A 21914-nucleotide genomic window follows, 5' to 3' on the forward strand; every position below is an offset into this window, starting at 1 on the left:
GAGCCAACTGACAGTATTACCCATTAGAACGCTTAACCCTACCACTGTGACAGTGCCATCCCAACACTGTCACTCTAACACTACCGTGCCAACACTGTCGCTCTTACTGATTAACACTTCAGTTTGGTCCCAGATGGGGATGTCAGCATCGTCTGACACTACATCAATCATACATGACATCATATAACAACCCCAGGCCAGCACTATTATGAAGGAAAGAAAAAAGTTCTACACAGCTTAATGGTGTGTTATTTAAATCGTAGACATCAGACATCACTGGATTTACAAGATCTGGCAACAATGGCAGCCTCAAGTTCACAGCATTACATTACGTTACATTTATTTGGCAGACGCTTTTATCCAAAGCAACGTAAAATAAGTGCACAGCAATTATGTAATACAGATAGCTACCATTCTGAGGGTTTTGATATTATTTAAAATGTAGTGTATGGTTTCATTTAGTAGTGTACGGGGAAGGACATTTTCAATATCTGCAGAGGTTTCTGAAACCTGTCGGCTGCATAAAATCCGGTTAGGGTATTTGGCGTTTGCGGTCTAAACCATGAAAATACGCTTCATGTGACTCCAATGATAAATACCAGTGTTTATATCACACTGGGACTCCTTTGCTTGTGAGGTGCGGTCTCAGGTTACACTGTGCATTCACTAAACCAGGGGACCTCAATCTTATCCAGGACGGGCCGATGCGGGCTCATTTTTTATTCAGGATCGTCTGGGCTGCCTGCAACACAAGTCTAGCTCGGGTTGAGGACCTGGCACGGTGCTGGACACAGGCCCAGGCCTAAATAACAGAGGCTGGAGGAACCTGAACCCGAGGGAGAGGGAGCACCTCCGGACCGCTCCTTAACACGCAATGTCCCTGGCCTGGCCGTTCACGTCAACTTCAACACAGTAAAAACAGGAAGAAGGTTCCAGGCCACCTCCTAACAAAACAAGCTACTGTGTGATAAGATGACAACACCATTTATTTGTTTGTTTCCTGAGACGCAGACGCTGTGAAGTGGCCCTGGGCCATTGTGGCTTCCTCAGTACAGGTCAAAGGTCATGCGTGTCCACACACAGGTAGTGTTACCCCTAGGTGTAATTTTCTATAGTATTCGTATTCCCTCCTATTCCAGTGCACAAGAAAGAGAAAAATATGTCAAAGTCTTATCATCTACCCCGTGGACACATGTTTGTGCAATTAGCCAACATCTGAGTACAGAGTGACATTTCCTAAGACATCGGCAATGATTACAAGAAACACTAAAAAGTCACGCAAACACCCGAATCCTGAAACCGATAACAATGTTTAACTCAACACATCGAGCAAAGAGTTACATTTGCAGAAAGCTTCAATGCCAATGAGGGCAACGGAGAAATGGAGATTAAAAAAGGAGAATCATTTAAATTCCTGTCCTGGCAGACTCCCTTCACTCAGTCTGTCTGGCGAGAGTCTGGCTAGGGTCCCTGAGTGGAGGAAACCTGGGGATTGTAAACGCGATGGTATTAACCTCCGCTGGCCTCGTACACACCCTGCACTAAAAACACCTTTTTTCTAAAGACTTCTCCCCTCTCAACCTCCGGCTAACCAGCGCTCATAAATTATTCACAGTCTACTTGACTGACTGAAAGGCTAAAACAAAAAAGGAAGATGCTATCTTCTGAAAGGAAATTGATTTTTTTTGCCACACTTCAGGAGCAAAGGCACAGTGTCAACCTGAGAGTAGAGCACATGAGCGAGAGAGAGAGGAAGAGAAATAGAGAGTAAGAAAGAGAGAGGAAGAGAGAGAGACAGAGAAAGATAGAGAGAGGAAGAGAAATACAGAGTAAGAAAGAGAGAGAGGAAGATAGCGAGAGGAAGAGGGAGAGAGGTGGAGAGGGAGAGAGGTGGAGAGAGAGAGAGGGAGAAAGATAGAGAGAGGGAGATAGAGAGAGAGAGAGCGCGAGAGAGAGAGAGAGAGAAAAACAAACAGGGCCCTGGTGGGGGATGCAGTTACCCGATGAATGCGGGCGGTAAGCAAACACCCGCCTAAACTAAATGTGGGGACGGTGACACCGGAGACGCGGTGTCCATTACACACCGTGAAGAGACGGCGCCCCTCTCTATACAAACCGCTCCCGGCTCAATGGCCGCCGGGGAAACAGTGTCCCCCGCACTGAGACACTATACTTTCATCCCCGCTGAACAGCAATCGATACCGGTTCACCAATACGGCCGCCGGCCACAAACCCACAAACGGCCCCATGCATTTTCAATTAGGACTGGAGGGGGAAGAGAAGAAGAGAAGGCGAGTGGCAAGAGGGCCGCCTGGGCTCAGCACAGAGGAGCTGAAAGCCGGCCTCCAGCCCTTTCATCGCATTCCCCAGCAGCGGAGCCCTGAGCGGTGGCGGGCCGGTACGGCCGGGCGGGGGGGGGGTCGCTCACCTGTGCCTCTTTATCCCGTTGGCCTGGGGCTCCTCGTCGCCGCGGCGATCCTCCTGCAACATGCTGACGGGGCTGCCGCGGATGCTGCTGAACTGGACCGACTCGCCCTCGAAGGACCGGCTGGCCACCGTCTCGAACCCGCTCAGGGAGTGCTCCGAGCCGGAATCTGCGAGGGGCGGCCGGAGCGGAGCGCGTCAGTGGAGAGTCTGCGGCGGGCGCCCCGCGCGTCCCCACACACAGCTGACACCTTCCCCTGACGGGCGGCCCGGGACATCCGATCCGGGGATAGTGTTGCCTTTAAAGGCTGCTGCTGCGCTCGGCTTCCAACAGCAATGTCTGACCCCCCCGCCCCCCCCAACCCCAACCCCAACCACAACCCACCCCTCTGTGAGAATTCAGGCTAAAGCACACACAAGCACTGTCACCTTCATCATCTTTAAAACTTCATCACATTAACAATCATCATTATAACGAAAGAACATTCCCCCATATTTATATATATATATATATATATACACACACACACACACACAGACACATATATATACAATATTCCATATAATACAATATAGAATAAAATAATATACAATTATTTTTGCATTCTATAAGCCCTTTTATTTGTCTCAAGACAACTTTGCTGTTTATATTACAGATTATATCTTTATGTGTTTAGGACTTTTAATTCCAATTTATGGAAAGATATGAAAAAAATTATTATTATTATTATTAGTAGTAGTAGTAGTAGTAGCAGCAGTAATGTACAGGTAAAAATGAGAAACGTAATCTCATATAACATAGATTCAAGCCAAGCAATTTTTCAATGCAGGTATGTTTCTTGTTTGGTGCCCTATTTTACAGAAATATTTGTTGACCATATTTATACAAGTTATTTGGAATAATAGTGTCTGTGATGTCAACAACACAACTGGTGTAGCCAGACATTGCGATTTGATAACTTCAAAGTTATATCATGAAAGCATACACACATCCACCATTTTCAGGCGGGTGCTAAAGAGTAAGTGTTCATTGACAAATAAAAGCCAAAGATCTAAAGGTCCAAACAACAAGTAGTTCAATTACTCTTCTACTGAGAAAGCGATAACGTTTCAACCATCATCGACCGTCGCCTCGACTGATCGGCAAGGCTGGAACAAGCCCACGATGTAGTACATTTGAACCTTCTGCAGAAAGCACACGTTTAAATCCTTATAAACCTAACCCACCAACCTGAAGCCACGTATGGTACAAAATCATTATGGAAAACAGCGTGTGTTGGAAACCATTGTCATGACAATGGTCAATAAGTAATTTGAAATCTGCTTTTCAAATTGTAATCTGCTACATCATGTACAACAATTGAAAAAAAAAAGGATATTCAGGATTTTATGAAAAAAACATGGACGTCCAATAAGGTTCTCAGTGTGTAAGGACATGAATCATTAATGCTAACAGGTAACTTCTGTATGAGGCCCAATACAAGATCATCATAAGGTACTACATATACATTCCTAAAAAAAATGGACATTCAACATCTGACTGCCACAGGGTGTGCTGTGTCACCATAACCACCCTGTTAAGCTACAATGCTACATCTATGTTATTCAACTATTGTGAAATACTGTACACGGCTTTCCCTTATTTCATGGGGCATCGCAGAACAGCAAAATGAATGGAAAACATTAATGCACACATGAAAAACACAATGCTGGCAAGGCTGAAACTCCATCCTCTGTCCCTCTCCCTTGGTAAGATAACCCTTCTGCCTGGCACACCAGATAGGGGCAATTAAAAACCAAGCCCTATTCTGTCTTCTGCTGGGTTAACAGAGAGGGCCATGTCAAGACATACTTAAAGCCACAGTAATGGCACTGGGAGATTCTGAACACCTGACCTTTAAAATTTCACAACCAGAAAAAAAAAAACCAACAAAAAGTCTCTTTTGCTCATAAAAATTGATATGATCATAATACATAATATACTGCCACATACACACAAAAGTATTATGTTACCCTGATAAGCTGAGAATCTTTATCCTGAGACGCATACAATACGCTAGTCAAATGGTCTCTGTAGGGGTAATGTAAGCACCTGGTGAAATATCAGTTTAACAAAGACACAAAATGGAGCACATGCATGTATGCCTATGATACAGCACCAGTGAGCAACATGCCCAAAATCAAGTCACATGACCTCCAGCCAGCTGTCCCGATTAGCCAGCGGCCTCTCACCTGAGACGGCGTCGTAGAACTCATCCTCACTGAGCACGCTCCGAGGGGAGGACCCCTTGGCCACCGACTGCTCCAGCTCGTGGTGCTCCGTGGCCAGAGTCTGCAGGGCTTCCGACAGGATCTTGTTCTTCTCCACTTCCTGCTCCAACTTCAGGTTCCGTACCTGAACAACAACAAACAGCAGCAACACTTGAGCTCAGGTTTCCAGCTCGTTCAGTCTCTTGTTCAGAACGTATCAAATACATTTTAGAAAATTGATCGACAAATATGTCACTTATGAAATACAGTATTTTTTTTTCCCAGTGGGAGTGCTGGATTGGGGGTGCTTTGTGATGAACTTCCACCAATTTAAGTGATACCACCAAAACCACTGGTTCTCACGGAAGTCTCTGAGAATATGAGATGCATTTTCATGCAGGAAACCATCCCAGCACAATCTTTACAACATTCTATTCAGTGAAATTACTGCCAATAATTATATAGCAGCAAAATAATTAAACCGATAAAGTCAAACATGGGTGCATTATACACCATCTAAATTAAATGGCGATTCTACAGAACATGTTTGTTTCCTCTTCTAGCTGACAAAATACATGGATAGGTTCTGCACAAACTATACCGGGATCAGACATACTTCTGTTCAGAGAAGTTAATGCTTTCTCTTTCTCCTTTTCCGGGCAGGGGTGCTGCCATCCACACTTGATGTGAATGTCAAGCCCATTCAGCAAAGGCTGACTAACGGAGCACTTTCTTCACAAATAACACAATGCCTAAGGGTCACTTTGATGCGTTTACCTGCACAAATACATCAAGGCAAAGAGAAACAGAGAATCGGACTTTGATCGCTCTGGGAATGAAGGGTTTACCCCACCTCCTCGAGTGTCTGATTGAGAGATTGGTGAAAACAGCCATTTTTAGCATTCAATATGAAGCTGGTTACTGCCTGAGTCAGGCTTGCATTAAGACTGAGTCACATTTTCACATTCTAGTAGAACACAAATAAATCATGCTGGGTGTTCTTTTTCTTTAACTGGTAGCATCACCCACCTCAATAAAAACAAACCCTGCATCATTTCTTTAATGTCACAGCACCGCAAAAGTGCATCTGCAGCGGAAACAACGGCCCTTCTCTACGTCCCGAATCAAACAAAGGCAGATTCGCCGGACTCCTGTCATCTCACACGACAAATGCACCTCTGCAATGCACGACCGTAAAATCAACAGTGCACGACGCTAGCAGACCGAACACCAACCTCGACGGCGTTCTCATGACAACTCCCTTTCTACAGCAGGGACATCAGCACCACCATCGCCCTGGGCGGGGTAGAGTCAGTGACCGTCTGCGTCCACACCGCGAGTGGCCCCTTGATGCCATACAGTACGTGTTGCCAGAGAAGCGAGCATCCCCCTGTCGTTAAGGGCGGTGCAGAGAAGCATGGACCTCTCGGACAGACTCGTTCACAAGCACCGTACCATAGACGCTTTGGAAAGCCTCTCTCCTCCTGTCGCTCTCCTAATAACCGATAAGTATTTAATAAAGTTTTAAGATACAAAAAGGCCATTCGGCTAATCTGGCTCATTACTGTGCCTTCAGTCTAGAGAGTGCCTAGCCCTGCAGGAAGCCTGGGTAAGCCGGACTGGGTCGATCAGCACTGCTTTCAGCTTCAGTGGACTGGCTTTGGACTCAGTCGGTACTGCGTCGGTACTGCGGGCCCCGCTGAAAGGCTAACAGCCGCAGCCGACGGTGGCCGCCCGCCCCGCCCGGCAGACTTCCTCTCGGTGGAACGTGATCGCCCGTCTTGGGTGACTGTGGGCTTGTGAGCCTGGGCGGAACATTCGTCTTCCACTGGGAGAACCGCCCTGGCCTCCCAGGCGTGCCCTGTCAAATCGCCACCCAACTCGGGCACAAATCCGCTCAGTGCCCACAGAGCCGTCTCAGAATCAGAATCAGAATTTATATTGGCCAAGTATGTTTTTATGCACACAAGGAGTTTGCCTTGGTTAATCAGTTGCTCGCTGTGTAACAGTGAAGACAGAGACAAACCAGTTTTAAAAAATTGTCATGAAAATGACAGTATAAATAAGTATACAACAGCATCCCTTCTGAAAACAGAATCTTGTGTTCAAAGACCACATTTGTCCAAAAAAAAATGGGAGGCACCCTATGCTATTTCAAGTCACATGTTTTGTTTGCACTTGCGAAAATTGTAGTTCACATTTCAAAGTCACAAGGGGAAATGTAGAATGTCACATGATTTCATGTTTTGTTTTTGCACATTAATATTTTTATTCACACGTGAAAAAAGCCAAGCGGATGTAAAAATGTCCAGTTCACATGACATTTCCTTTTCACATGTCAATATTTTAATTCACATATGAAATAGTGATTTTTACATGTGAAAAGGCACACATGATTTTTTCATAAGGGATTGTACTTGGTATAAGCCATGGCTGCAGCAAATATTCACTGGCAGTATTCAGTCAAACATTCGGAAGAGCGATCTGTTAAAATCTGATCAAAACAAGATTTGAGTAAAGTCTGCTAAGAGGTTGGGTTTCACGAGTGATGAGGAAAGGCACTTCTAACCAGAATGGTCTTGGAACACAAAGGCCTACCACTGAACCACGATGGCGCGGAACGGCTGCCTGCCTTCGCCGATAACTGGATGCAAATTAAAAAGTGAACAAATATATCCTTCGTGCCTGTGTGTCAGAAAGGGAGCCAGTGAGAATCGGGCAGCCGAAGCTACGCAGACACACTGGACGCCCTCCGCCTTGGGTGACTCCCGTAACAATGACAGGGAATACCCGGCGGCGGAGAGGAAGCGGCGCTGCGCTGCCATTGGCCGGCCCTTCGGGGCACGGGGGGCCGCGGGTAGGTTAGGGGGGTCTGCCGGGACTGGAAGTGCAGGCCCCCCGGGCGATGCCAGGGTTCTACCCCGGCGACCCCCGGAGAGGGCTCCAGGAAAACAAACAGAGCCCCCGAGCTTCAGGCACGGAGCCCGGCCTGCGGGGCCAAAGGAGGCCCAGCGCCCGTCCGGAGGCGGGTCCGCGGTTCCCTCTGCACCCCCCCGCGCTTGCATCACACGCAGTCACCTTCTCAGGTATCAAAACACCAGCGCGTAAGACGCCATCTTCAGAATGCAAAACTGAGTAAGGACTTCTGATAAGGCAATAGTGTGTCTTTACAAACGACCTGCAGACCTGCACTATGAACCCAAATATGAATGTGTGAAGCAACTGCCACACCACACCCTAATGTTCATCCTTTCAATTTTCTAGGTGTCAGAGCATAACTTATTTAGAAAAACAATGTACTTGGGATCTGCACTTAATCATATTTTTTAAATTTTTTAATTTGCAACATAAATCTGTTGGCTTTGCATTAATCTTTTTTATTTTTCAAACAGCAATTGCAGTTTTGCACAAATAAAAGGAGCTGATTACTAATTTCAGATCTAAAATGTGTACTTATCTCGACCATGCTTTTTATCGCTGTTCAATTAAATTTACATATAAATGTACATGCAGGTGTACACATGCACATATTCACTACATGCAGGTGCACATATTCACTACATGCAGGTGTACGCATGCACATATTCACTACCTGTAGGTGTACGCATGCACATATTCACTACATGCAGGTGCACATATTCACTACATGCAGGTGTACACATTCACTGCATGCAGGTGTACGCGTGCACATATTCACTACACAGCATCAATCAACAAAGCAATCAAAAGCAATGAAGGGTTGAAAAAAAGAAGATGCCCAGCTACATAGTTTGAGCCCTGCCGCTTAAGCAAAGACCTACTTTCTTTTACTCATCACAACCACTGGCACAGCAAATGTGTCAAAAGCAGGTACAGACAGCATTCTGAAAGAGGCTAAACTGCCCATAAATCACAAGACAAGCAGTAAAAAAAATATAAGCGATGAGAAATAAAGTCACAAAGTATCCACACAGTTTCAGTCGCCCCTCATTTCTCTTTCTTTCTCTCTCTCTCGCTCTTTTGACACGGCGTGCTAACGCGGTCCTGGGGCGCTCTGACCCGCCGGTCCTCTGAAGCGTGCCTCACCTGGTCCGCGCAGTCACGGCCGGCGGCTAGCTGGCTCTCTCCCGCGCTCGCGTGCGCCGCTGCGCCCGTCGCTGTGGTTCTGGATGCAGCCGGGGCGGCTCGTATCTCGTAATGAGCCTCCTGGGCATACGCCGCACACCGCACACCGGTTATAAAAACAAATGAGCTCATCATTGCTACGACGCAGGTCTTACTCCGACGGTACTGCCCGGCATCAGCGCGCTGTTAGCGGATGCGCTAATAAAAAAAGCACAACTAAAGAAACGCATTCAACTGCCTAACAGGCCAAGCCTGAATAATACGAAAAGACCGAGAGAAATTTAAGCTATATTATTCGCTCAGAATATAATAACATTTCTTTAGCAACTAATGCTGAGAGTAGTAATAAAATGGTTTAAGTGGGGCAATATGAATAGAAAAATGATAGAAAAAATATCACTATGTGTAATAGGGCACACATTGGGACTATGATTTAAAAGATCATAGGAAAACATTTATGCACTATCCCATGAGGTATATAGCCTAATTCATCTGCACAAAATGTGCAGGGCCACCAGCTTTACATTCTGCACCGGACCTTTGACTGCTTCATCTCAGATTATTATTCCGCAAACACGCTTGCCAGATTTAAGTGGGTTACGAGCGTCTGTGAAGAGTCAACCTAAAGATTAAATTAACGCATACTGATTGAGCTCCACGCATCATACCCCGATACTTCAAATCCGCAAGATATTCAATTACACAGTGATAGACAACACTGGTGTAACTGAACAAAAAAATTTAACTTGTTTCTGAATTATGGAACAACTTCAGCTACACAAATAATTTCTTGTCAGAACAGAAGGCATCAAATTAAAATAAAAAAATGATGACTAAAAATACACAGTATCACCAAATGAAATATATTTCTCTTTTCCTCTCTCTCAAACACAAATATAGATTACACACACAAACACACACTGAGAAGAACTGAGGAACCAAACGCAATTTATTAGTGTGAAAACACTGTTTCTCATCTCTCTTCTGATAGGTCTCTCTCACTATGACAGTAGCACCTTCCCATTCCCCTATGCATCAACAGAATCTGTTCGCTCTGTCACTACCTCAGAACTGGAGTCCTCGTGGATAGCACCTAGCAGCAGAGCTCGCGTTTCCCTAACCCCCCGTGGTCCCCACAAAAACCGTGTATGTTAGCTAGGGGGCACCATGTCCCCGCGAGACGCTGATCGGGAGAAGTGGGAACCTCAGCGTACGAGCTAGCAAAGCCTTCCGAAAACCCGCTCCAGAGTCCTTCAATGCTCCCCACGGGACCCGTTTCAAACTTCTCCGCTGAAGCCCAGCCTTCTACATTCATCACTTTAAGTGTCATCGAGAGATTAATAATGGATAACGAGGATTATGCAATCATCCGGGCGGTTCTCCACACAGGTGCTTAAATCTGCCACGCGGGCAGTATGTGTCTGTGTGAAACAGCAAGAAGACAATACTGTGTATTTCTCCCCATTCCCAGAAAGCTAAAGTTTCTTAAAAGGCACGCCACACTTTGTCTGGCTGTATGAAACCTGATCAGAAGTCTACCAATCATTTAAAGGTAAATGCCATGTTCAAGCCAGCCTAATTCCAGGGTGCTTTTGTGGTTGCTATAGTTCCTTCTGAAGAAGGTTCCATGCAACGAAATACAGATAAACATAGATATTATATGATCGTACATTTCAAACACTACGTAGACATTTGGATACGTTTATATAATGACTGCATATCTCAGTATAGTTATTTTACAACCTTGGAGCTGAACACCAATGCGCTCCTTGCTATTTTGCAAAATATCCTTGACATTGTTGTTCTTCTGCACTGTACGCATCTCGTCATGGGGGCTTTAAAGTCACTGAACAAGAGCGCCGGCCAAATAGATAACTGGAAAAAAAGGCCTCGCTTACGAATGATCAGAGGTTCAAATGAAAGCAAACAGAGGGTCAAATGAAAGGATCCACAGATAAAGGTCCCGGTGCTACTGTTCGCAGCTCGTGCTCACATTGCGGGCCCTGTCCGTAATCTTGCCAGGCTGGTGATGGCCAGGGCTGCCGCTGTCCTTTCCATACGGTTTCAGCGCACAGAGGTGACCCAGTTAGCGGTCCTCGCGCTCTCCGCTGTACTGCCCCCTCCTCTCTCTGGCAGAGACGACCCCTCCACAGAGCTAAACTAGTACTCACCGATCTTCCCTTCCTCAACCCCTCCCTTCCCTCTTGCTCTGTGTCACTCGCTCTCTCTCTTTCCCTGTAGGCTAACAGGCAGCTCGTAGCCATTTCCAGCACGGCATGAGCCTCATAAGACATGGTTTTCCCATCTCACACACTCCACAAGAGCACTGGCACGTTTTCACACAGCTTAGGAAAGGAAGATCAATTCAAAAAGACAGCCTCACACAAAGCTAGCTCATCCGCAAATGTGGATGCAACACCCATAACCACTAGCTCTAACCATAATTGAACCTGGAGAAAGCAGCAAGCAGTACGTATTAACTAATGCGCAACATGCGGCATGTGCTGCCAGTGAATATACACTACATGGCCAAAAGTATGTGGACACCGTTTTCAGTGGGTTCAGCAACTTCAGCCACACGCATTGCTAACAGGTGCATAAAATCAAGCATACAGCCATGCGATCTCCATGGACAAACATTGGCAGTAGAATCGTACTGAAGAGGTCAGCGGCTTTCAACATGGCACTGATGCAGGATGTCACATTTCCAGGAGATCAGTTCATCAGCACATGTAGGTGTGAAGCTAGGGTGACCACAAACGTATGGTCATGTAGTCTATGTGAAACAAGACTGAACAAGTGAAACACACGGTTGAAGCCCGAGACTCTGATAGAGACCTCTCTCTTCAACTGGTTATCTCCCTCTCCCAATCTCAGACGTTGGTCGATCCAATGAAGCTAGAGGGCATTATCAGACCCCAAGAGGCTGAAATATTCAACACATACCCTAAAACCACTGCGCAATGCTCTCTGAAGCCTTTGGGCTTCTCTTCATTTGACAATTCCTCAGAGACAACAGACCTGAAGACCAAGATCTACACCATAAGTCTGAAGGTGCATTACAGACGCAGACTGTACGAGTTTACAGCCCTCAAAGTCACAGACTAAACCGGTAGCAAAGGAACGGGATGGTTCGGGTGTGAGAGCTTGCTCCCCTAGGCTGAACGCTGATCAGACGTCTCCTGCCAACTCATAACAGAGTCTCACAGAGCCTGTTTGGAGCCTTGCTGTAAATCACAGCACACGCTCGAAGCACCACTGGAACACCCTCCCCAGCCACACTAATGTCCCTTCCAGAGTGTGAACCTACGGAAACACCAGAACGCGCTTACGGAAATAACACAGAGCCTGGCTTGAACTGGGGTACCTTTACAGGTCAGTGAGGAGCTTACTGTGATTGCAGGGAGACTGACGGAGAGCTAAACGGTTCTATTCCCAGGTCCGTACAGCATTTAACCTCCCTGCACATCCCTGCGGGATTCAGGGAATTCTGCATTTGTCCAAAGCAGAAGGAACAACAAAAAGAGACAAGCAAGCAAAAAAAAAAAAAAAACACAACTATGGAAAACCTGAGGAAAAAAGTGTAGAGCAATCCATTGTACTGACACCCTTTCCATGTACATACGCGTATGTAATTGCATAGAGTAAAATTTTAACTTTGTTATCCTTCAAAGGTTTCTGACTTCTGATGGAAGGTGTCAAGCACTTCAGTGCTCAAGGGTCCAATGAGAAGCAGGTTGACAGCAGCCACAACTCTGGCACACTGCCAGCCATAATCAGGGTTGAGTGGCAAGAGAAATTCTCCCATTTAAGGTGAGGGTTGTAAACTAGGGCTCCCTCTGTGGGTCTGGCATTAGCATATGCATTATTATTAAGTGCATTCATAAGAGTTCTATGAGCACCAATCAGAGACCAACCAGACCAGCATGAAAATGTTAAATCATTAAAGTACTAAATTTAAACACAATACTGTGAACCTAAAACCATGATAGGAATCACTGATTCATATTGCATGTTAAAACGTGGGCGATTGCAGTCCTACGGCCATCTCACAATGAAACTCCCTCAGTGAGCCTCAGCAGGCAACCTTCCGTCCTGTACGGCCAGTTTTCTTCCCCCGCCTCAGCAATCGAAACTCACGCAGCGATAAACGGGGTTATTATCGGTCAGGCCTAGGCACTGGCAGAGTCTCCCTTTCAACTGCTCTCTCCACCGCCCGATCCGACTCTAACTGCAAATTACGCAAGCTTCAGAACAGCAGCCGTATTTGCAAATCAAATCCGCTTTTTACGGGGGAACAACGGAGCATACGCGTTAACCCCTCCAAGCAGTTTAATGCGAAACACAGGGTAAAAAGTGCAGATCCATTCGTTAGAAAGTGGCCGAGGTGAACAGCACAGAAGGATTAATCCAAAGCCGTCCTTCATACCTCGCAAGCCAGCGCTACCCGTTCAGTTTGATGCAAAGATTACACCCAGCTCAGCCAAGAACAGACAGCTTTACTTCACTATCATTACTTAATCCCACACACTTCCTCATCGTGCTGCTTCCAGCCCACGTACCTCACACAGCTAAGTCCTGCTCACATTCCACACATTCATTGAATTTCACTCATAAAAAAAAAAAAATGGCGGCGTACCTCACGATTGCCATGAATGTGCCCATATAGAGCCCTTTGGCTGTAAAGGCGCATTTTCATAATTCAACACTGTCTGTGAGAGAGGCGAATGGCTCGTGAATTCTGCCTGACCTCATGCACCGACACAGATCAGCACAAGACCTCAGCTGCACACAGCCCTGAACGCCTCCTGTTCCCCAGCTCACCATGTAGAATATGAAGCACGGCGAAGATGTGCGTGTGCGCGTGATCATTTAAAAAAGCGACATTGAGAGAGGGAGAAAAGGCAAAACAGCTGCAAAGTTTAAACATGGCAATGAAAGCTCAAGCAGCATTTTCTTAAGATTTTTGCCTTGATTTTGGGAAAAAAAATATTTTGGCTGGTGCAAAACACTGATCAGCTGGTTTAAAAAAAAAATAAAAAAATTAAAAAAAACTACACAGGCTGGTGGACCAAAAAGTTAATTTCATACATAGTTGTGACTACTAAGCACCTATAAACACATTTTGGCTACCTAGTGGTTTGTTAAGTAATGTCATCAGTTGTTTTTAATCAGTGAAGGAGTAAGTGATTCAATTCACTCACAGGCTAATGAGAACTAAAAAAGCTTGGCTCAACTGCTGGCATTTTTGCCCTCTAGTCTAGTATTTGCCCTCAGGTAGGCAGAGTGCGCGCTGCACAGGTAGGCAGAGTGCGCGCTGCACAGGTAGGCAGAGTGCGCGCTGCACAGGTAGGCAGAGTGCGCGCTGCACAGGTAGGCAGAGTGCGCGCTGCACAGGTAGGCAGAGTCCGCGCTGCACAGGTAGGCAGAGTCCGCGCTGCACAGGTAGGCAGAGTGCGCGCTGCACAGGTAGGCAGAGTCCGCGCTGCACAGGTAGGCAGAGTGCGCGCTGCACAGGTAGGCAGAGTCCGCGCTGCACAGGTAGGCAGAGTGCGCGCTGCACAGGTAGGCAGAGTCCGCGCTGCACAGGTAGGCAGAGTCCGCGCTGCGCAGGCTTTGCAGACACGGCGCAGGCCCCCGTCACATGCTGCGCGTTTCCACTCAAATCCGCGTCACGCTCCCGTCGGCCTTAATCCCCCCGGGTACCCAGCCTCTTAGCACGGCATTAACACGGTATTCACCAAAAACTGGAGGAGGAAGTCCACGTGCCAGCACGCTGCCCTCGGTGTTGTGTTCTTTGCTTGCCCCTACATGTGAATTGCTAGGTCATATCTCAGGGTCCAGGGGGCACTGAACTTGTGTTTCAGGTCAGCATCAGGCAGGCAGCTGCTGGCCTTTAATTTCCAGGTAAATTCACCCTTTTCCTCCAGTGCTTTCCCAAGCACCACAGGGCCACATAAGGAGTTCCTCTGTGAAAGCTAGCAAGTTCCTCTGCAGCCTTTAGGGCACTGTTAGCAAGGCACGCTAAGATGTGCTCAAGCTAACGCCTCAGACATACTGCTCCGGTAATACTGAGGATGAGATGTGTGCTTCAGGCTGTGCAAATCTGACCCTTCAGCATTTCACTGCAGTTCACTTACAAACATCCTACATGGCTAACACATTTATTTAGCGAATAATCTTTTTAATAATGCATCATGAAAAGCAACGAAAGCATTGAGGTTCATGCTGCCAAAGAGGAAAAGGAATGCATCATGAAAATGCCTTCATAAATTCAGCCAGTTTTTGTAAGCCGAAAAAAATAAATAAAGAAGACAGGATAAAAATGTAAAAATGTTTATAGCCAGCAACTTTTCTTGACTGGCCGCCTCTTACAGAGAGAGACAGAGCTTAATCATTCATCAGTGTATTCTTGGTATTTGTGTGTGCTTGTCTGTGTGCGTGTGCATGTGTGTGTGTGTGTGTTGTGTGCATGTGCGTAATCCGACTGGCAAGTCTCGTCACAAAAAGGAAGTTCGGATTCCTCCCTGCGCCCACGCATGGGGACACAGGCAACATCTCCCTTGGAGGGGGAAGGCCCAGTAAACCTCAGATTTACAGATAGGCCTGTGAGACTGAGCCAGCAACAGCTTGCAACACCTCACAGGAAGGACACAATCGCCTGTACGCTGTCGGCATCAAATAAAACAACAAATCATCTCTCCGTTTTGTAACGTGTAACAATATTAGCTAATCATTTTAGGTGCATCTGTATCGGGTAGAGTTTCTTTAACACAGAATGAGAAAAAAGATTCCATAAATATTCATTTTAAAATGAGACTCTAGATTAAATGTTAGTCAGTTCTCCTTTTCACAGCTGAAATTAAAATTTGTTCTAGTGTGATGACATTCAGTTGGGATGTTACACAAGCTTGCACTTCCTGCATATTTTAAGGGCAAAGAGTTAATTTTGTCATATGAGCTGCTTTGGAGTTGAAGTGCATTTTCTTGCTTTACACCACAAATGCAGAATGCCACTGTCAAGCCAGCAAGTTGCCAGAAATGTTTCCAAATATCTCAAATATCCTTTACTGAACATAAAACTGTTTGGGCTAATGAAAACCATACACTAGAACTAAAATTATTATATGACTATGTAATTATTATCATATTATAATAAAAACCCACCCAAGTGAACCAACCATCCCTTTTAATTAATGGCATAAACTGAAATGGAGAAGGTGAGTGTAAATTTTATTAAACAGTAAGGATTATGAAATACGGCTAAGAATAAAGAGCCTAGTTGAATAAAGAATAAAGAGCTATTTAAATTAGATTACCGGAACAAAATTTTTTTGAGAAATACAGAGCTTGTCAGTGAACCTAAATTCAGAGTTCCCATGTACACTACTCACAGGTGACCATGGCTTTGTGAACCCCATAAAGGGTGGAGATACCACGTACCATCAGACTTCAATGAACCAATCGCACGCTTCGATGGGCCTAAGTTTGACGACACGACAGCGCCACCCACTTCAGGAGCTACGAATTCTCATTACCCTATCCCAAATGCGCACCAGCAATTTACCAAGAGAAAAAAAGCAAGGGATTGTGGGTAAAGTGACTCACCCCGTCCTGTCTGGAGAAGAGGCTGAGGCAGTGACGGAGGGCGGCGCAGGCTTCGCTGGAGAGCTCGCTCATCTCGTTCATCTTCTGCAGCACGCTGGCCGGCAGTTCTGCTAATGCCACAGGGAGGAGGGGCGGGCACACTTAGGACACACGCTCGGCCTTCCCCCAGAAACGTGTATTTTGATCATGTACGAATTGTTTTCCATCGTTTATTATTATTATCATTATTTTTTGCGTATCAATTACTATCAATTGCGGTACTAAATGGACACTATACCAAAATTCCTTGATATTGTCAAAACAGAGGAAAAAAACAAACTGTACAACAGAAGGCAGCATTGAGAATTATTATTGAAATGCCAATATGGCCTGTCAGGCAAAAAATTCAGTGCTATACTTCGCGTTATTAATAGTGTATGCTGTGTACAGTAAGCCGCACTGGATAAAGGAGTCTGCAAATAAATAATAATAACACGCTTTCTAAATATAGTTTTCGTCGTGAGTAAAGTCGATAACTGAAAATTATGTGTGAAGGCGCACGTTTCTTTCCAGAACCTTCACACAATTCCTGACAGATACAGAGTGAGTGAAGGCCTTACGTTCAGGCAGCTCATTTCTCTTCACCATGGCGAGAAACGCCGATAGCTCCGTCTCCAATCTCTGCTGGCAGGCTTCGGCCTTCTGCGAACAGAACACAAAGACGCGCGAGCGCTTCTCAGTGCTCTAGGTATCCTCAGGCACTGCCGAACCGCAGCATCACCTGCACAGCCATCCGGCGGAGGGACGAGTGCGCCTCCAACAGGCCGCACACCTAAATGATGCTGACGTCGTGGTCGTTTCAAGGGCTAATCTATAGCCGTACAAGACCTGTCCAACACAAGTATACTTAAAAAGCTAAAGCCCTTCCCAAGAATAATGAAGAAATATACAAAATAATCCATCCATTTACCATTTACCAAATAACACTCTAAATGTATTTCTGTGTTATACAATGCACTGAATTCTCTAACTATTTTAAACGGAGATTTTACTTATTTAACATCAGACGGAACCACTAGGAAGAATAAGAATGTCTGCTGAAGAGGACAAGCCATGGAATCCATCTAGGCCCATTTAGGCTAATTTACAAAGGACCTTAGTCATAGGAAGAATGCTGGCAAAGGCCCATGCTTACCCCTCCCTCCTTAAATCTATCCAGCTGAGGAATAAGTTCTCACAGGCTATTAGCATTAGCAACCCGGGCCCCACACCCAGGAAACATCGCAGCTGTCAATCACAACGCCTCACAGGTTAGACGCTGCTCACCTGCAGCGAGTCGGTCAGTTCACCCACAGACAGTACGTCGTCTTCCTCTTCCTCGCTGCCCTGCTCATGGGAGCAGTAGTGTGTGCTGTAGGCCGAGTGCTCCTCCAAGGCGTCCATCCATCTCTTTAAACACACAGAGAGAAAGAGTCTCTCAGCGCGGGCTACGCAGCACTCGCGCACGACACGCGAAGAGAAAAGGCCTATTTTTAACTGTGTGCTCGCACGAGTTTAATCATGTAAATGGACTGTAATGTGACAAGGCAGCAGCATGCACGGCCAGCAGTACCCACGTTGGGTGCTCAGCCAATGAAAGAACCTGAGCGTGATGTCATTTCCTACACGGGCTTCTAATCACCCAGAAATCAGTTCACAGAGACAAGTGCATTAGTGGTTTGCTAAGGACAGTTTTTGAGTGAGAAAAATGTCGGGCACGGAAAAAAAAACTATTTCTCTGATGCATTTTAATGCACAAAAAGAAAAATCATTACTCGTAATATCTGTCAGTAGTGCTGTTTGCTTAATGACACACACGCGACGTGGTACATGAACGAAACGGAACACATCTCACTTTTCTTGTCCCTTCAGGATCATTCTTTGGGGATACTTTAAAATGATGGACACTGTCATCAAAGCACTTGAGGGTGAAGAAGCAGTTGTCCCGGGCTTTGATCTTGAACCGAAACAAAAAGAAGGAATAGGGCAAAAATCAAAAATAAATTAAAAACATTTTGAGACCAAACAGTAGAGACACACTGTACAAGACAGATCAAAATCATTACATTACATTGTCTCAACATGCACTTGCTGCCTAAATATGCAATCGGAGGCTGCAAACAGGAAAAACGGCAAATGTTAATGATCAATCTGTGCACTGCAGGCAATGATAATGTCTCCACCTACCAAGCAATGAGCCTGGGTCAGAGGCTTGCATCCCTGTCTGCGAGTGCTAGCAGCTGCATCCGCCCTTAGAGGAGACATAAACACATTTGAAGACCTTCAAAAATTTCACATGAACAATCTCACACCACCAAATGTTTCGCTTACGATATCTCTCTCGGCAGATTTTTGCCCTCCCCTCTTCTTGAGGCCCAATTTAGAACCACTGTGGTCTGTGCAAAGAGCACTGCCTCTGAATGACCGTTACGCTAATGCCCTCGACCACAAACCAGTGACAACTTTACACCCCGCCGGTCTAGCAGTACGAAGAGGAGAGGGGAGGTGCATTTGTCATCGAGGGCTACTGGTAGCCTGGGAGTGCCTGGTGTCAAGCTGGAAGTAAATAATGCAGCAGTAAACAGTGGAACCCTGTCTGACTAAAACCTAGCCTACTGCAGGCGGGACAGGGCCATTTGCGTCCCGCCACTCTGGCCGCCTGTTCATTAAAGGCCAATTCCACGCTTGAGGTGAGCCGCCGCCCACAGGACTCAGATCTGCGCCAATTGGGTGCGACTTCGCAGACTAACCAAATTGGAACCCCTCAGTGAGCTTCAGAAATGCTTAAAAAAAAATTTTTTAATGTACAAACTACATGAAAACCGGTTGGAGAGGACCTACTGTTTGGGATACCAGGACAGAACCCCATCCTGAAGGACCACCCAGTGGGAGCGCCAGCCAAAAAAACGGGAGCTCTGACAGAGGGAAGGTCAGGACAGAGGAGGGTTAGTACGATGTTGCCTTTTCTCCAAAATGTTGTTCTCGCTTCATGCGAGGCAGCTGCACCGTACGGTCACGGGTGCAGGGTCTCAGTGAAATTCAGAGTGACCGGTGTAAAAAGAGAGTGAGCATGAATGGATCATATTTAGGGCTGCTCTTCACGGTTTCCTCATGAGGCACATGCACCTTAACCATTCCACCCAACACTGCAATATTTCCATGACTAATGGAATACCTTACCTTCCACAGATGACCTTCAAACGTCTGGACCTGATGAGCCATACCCTTTGGGAGAGGAAAGGAAGATTATGTTAAATATTATAAAAGGGTACACAATCCAACTTCAAAATGACAAATTAAATGGAACATAGTACATGGCATATACTATGAAATGGTATATATGAAATATTACACTTAGAAAGGGAGAAGGCAGCAGAAGAATAAACTGAGGGTGATTTATAGCTCAAAGCAAAGTACGATGGTGACCTTGAAAAGTTTAAGCAGTCATTTTAAACAAGACTTGCATTTTATCTAAAGAATGAACTGTTCTTGTTGTTCATTCTAACTGTAACCCCAAACCTAACAACAGTTTTTTTCCCCACAGACGGCCAAGTTAAAACCACAACCACTTTCCACCACAGGAACCCATGTTCTACAGCCAGCAACAGTGTGCTGTATCAATTCAATTGTGTGCTCTGAATAAACTTGCACAGATGTAACAGTTGATCTGGAGTCAAGCAGCTCAAGTCTATGATAGAGGCAGCCTGACCTGACAGGTCCCGGGTTTCTCGATTTGCCAGTGACAGTAAAATCATTAACAACAGGACAAAGACCTTGGATGAAACACTGTCCACGCCATGCAGCCAGCATAGCATAGCTTATGGTTTATTTAGAGTAATAGAATGAATCTATTCGCAGGATATGGTTCATTTCTTGCCTGACGCCAGTGCTAACTCTTGGATATGCACATCATGTTCTGATACAACGACAACATTAGAAATGGTCAGCTCAGATAAAAGCATTCAGTAATTTTCCTTGGTCTGGTGATTTGGTTAAAATTTTATAAAAACAGTGTAATCTAAGAACTGGGATTATACCCAGAAGGTTACAGTTTAAGATGAGTTAGGGTTTGACCTGGATATATGCATCTGCCAAGCAAATGGGCTAGGCTGATAACTAAACTACATAAGAGAAAAGACGACAACCTTTTTTGCTGCGGCTTCTAGGACCTGCTTCATTTCCGCATCACTGGCGAGGTCAAACACGGTCTGACCTGTGGAGGCCGGCAAACATAGGACAAGCAGCTATTGTGTAGAAATACTTAGGCCTACACACTTTTTATTTTCAAAAAAACAATGTTAGTGTGATTCTAGTTATTCTAAAAAACATTTACACAGCGAAAACATGAAGAAAGTCTAAGTATGATTGAAAAAAAATGTAGGACCGCCCTGCTAATATTTTCACATTCATTTTCTAAATAGCCTAACTTTTTGCCCTTTTAAATAGCATTTTTACATACTACACACAAGGGGGAAAAAATTACGGTCACAACAAAAAATATAATTCACGAAAAAGCAAAAACAAACGAAAACAAAGGATATGAAAGAGTTAAAATAAAAGGTCTTTACCGTTTTTGTTCCTGGCATTGGGACTAGCCCCGGCCTTCAGAAGCTTAAGGGCGCAGAGTTTCTGACCTCGGTAGGCTGCACAGTGAAGGGGTGTGTTCTCCAGCAGGTCTTTACAATTGATATCAGGGGGCCTTTTCCTGTTTAGCTAAAAATAAGATTAACCAATAAATATGTACAATGGTTCACCCCTAATCCTTGAAGAAGTGGGAAACGTTTAGGAGCACCAGATTTCCAATTCCAGGCTATATTCTGCTTAAATGAACATTGTTTTCCCCACAAAACGCATTCTGGCAGCCACGAATGTAAAATAAAATGTATTTTGCTATGAAATGTTTAAAACAAATAACCTTAAATTTGAACCTGATTGTGGCATAGGAGACAGGAGCTATTTGCCAGGGATAAACTAATCTGGAAAATGTAGGAGCACACAGTAATCTACAAATGCAATTAATGTTTCCTATTACAGAAATACTCAAAATTATCAGTAATAAAACTTAAAATGTTTTATTCAACAAAACAACTGCACTCATCGTTACCCATAGGTAACTTGCTCGCTAGTCTCATTGATAAGCCTTCCGTTTACCGCGAGGACAGGAAAGCCTAGAAAGCGAGGCTACTTGCTAACATATCAGCTACTTTATTCTCAAGCTCAACGCAAAATCCAAACACCCAACATAACTAGACGGCTGTCAACTTTAAATGGCAAAGCAGCAATTTGGAAAAATTTGCGTTAGCTGTCTATAACGATAGTTATCTAGATCAATGTACGCCCATACAAGTAAATTAAACTAGCTAGTCTACCCATTTACGTGCATTGGTGCTCCACAGTACACGACGTAGCGCACATGATCCATCCTAGAGCTAACAACGCCGATGGCAATACAGTTACACTATTGTAACTCAGCGTTGGTCACCTTGATGTTAGCTAGCCATGATAGATAC

General features: G+C 45.3%; 1 protein-coding gene across 6 annotated transcripts in view; it reads right to left on the reverse strand.

Moving 5' to 3' along the window:
- osbpl1a (oxysterol binding protein-like 1A) overlaps positions 1 to 21914 on the reverse strand; it is a 39780-nt gene that overhangs the window by 11295 nt on the left and 6571 nt on the right. For 4 of the 6 annotated variants that reach the window (XM_064332415.1, XM_064332417.1, XM_064332414.1 and 1 more), the window contains 11 exons: positions 20973 to 21117; positions 20550 to 20617; positions 19585 to 19629; positions 19246 to 19319; positions 18592 to 18655; positions 18260 to 18361; positions 17692 to 17814; positions 16986 to 17067; positions 16387 to 16496; positions 4657 to 4819; positions 2429 to 2594 (listed from right to left, as the gene is read on the reverse strand). In XM_064332415.1, the coding sequence (XP_064188485.1) occupies positions 2429 to 2594; positions 4657 to 4819; positions 16387 to 16496; positions 16986 to 17067; positions 17692 to 17814; positions 18260 to 18361; positions 18592 to 18655; positions 19246 to 19319; positions 19585 to 19629; positions 20550 to 20617; positions 20973 to 21117 (1142 nt within the window). The remainder of the gene's footprint in view (positions 1 to 2428; positions 2595 to 4656; positions 4820 to 16386; positions 16497 to 16985; positions 17068 to 17691; positions 17815 to 18259; positions 18362 to 18591; positions 18656 to 19245; positions 19320 to 19584; positions 19630 to 20549; positions 20618 to 20972; positions 21118 to 21914) is intronic. The other 2 variants (XM_064332419.1, XM_064332416.1) reach the window with 1 other exon arrangement.

The sequence above is a fragment of the Anguilla rostrata genome, chromosome 4 (assembly GCF_018555375.3).
Source record: "Anguilla rostrata isolate EN2019 chromosome 4, ASM1855537v3, whole genome shotgun sequence".
NCBI lineage: Eukaryota > Metazoa > Chordata > Actinopteri > Anguilliformes > Anguillidae > Anguilla > Anguilla rostrata.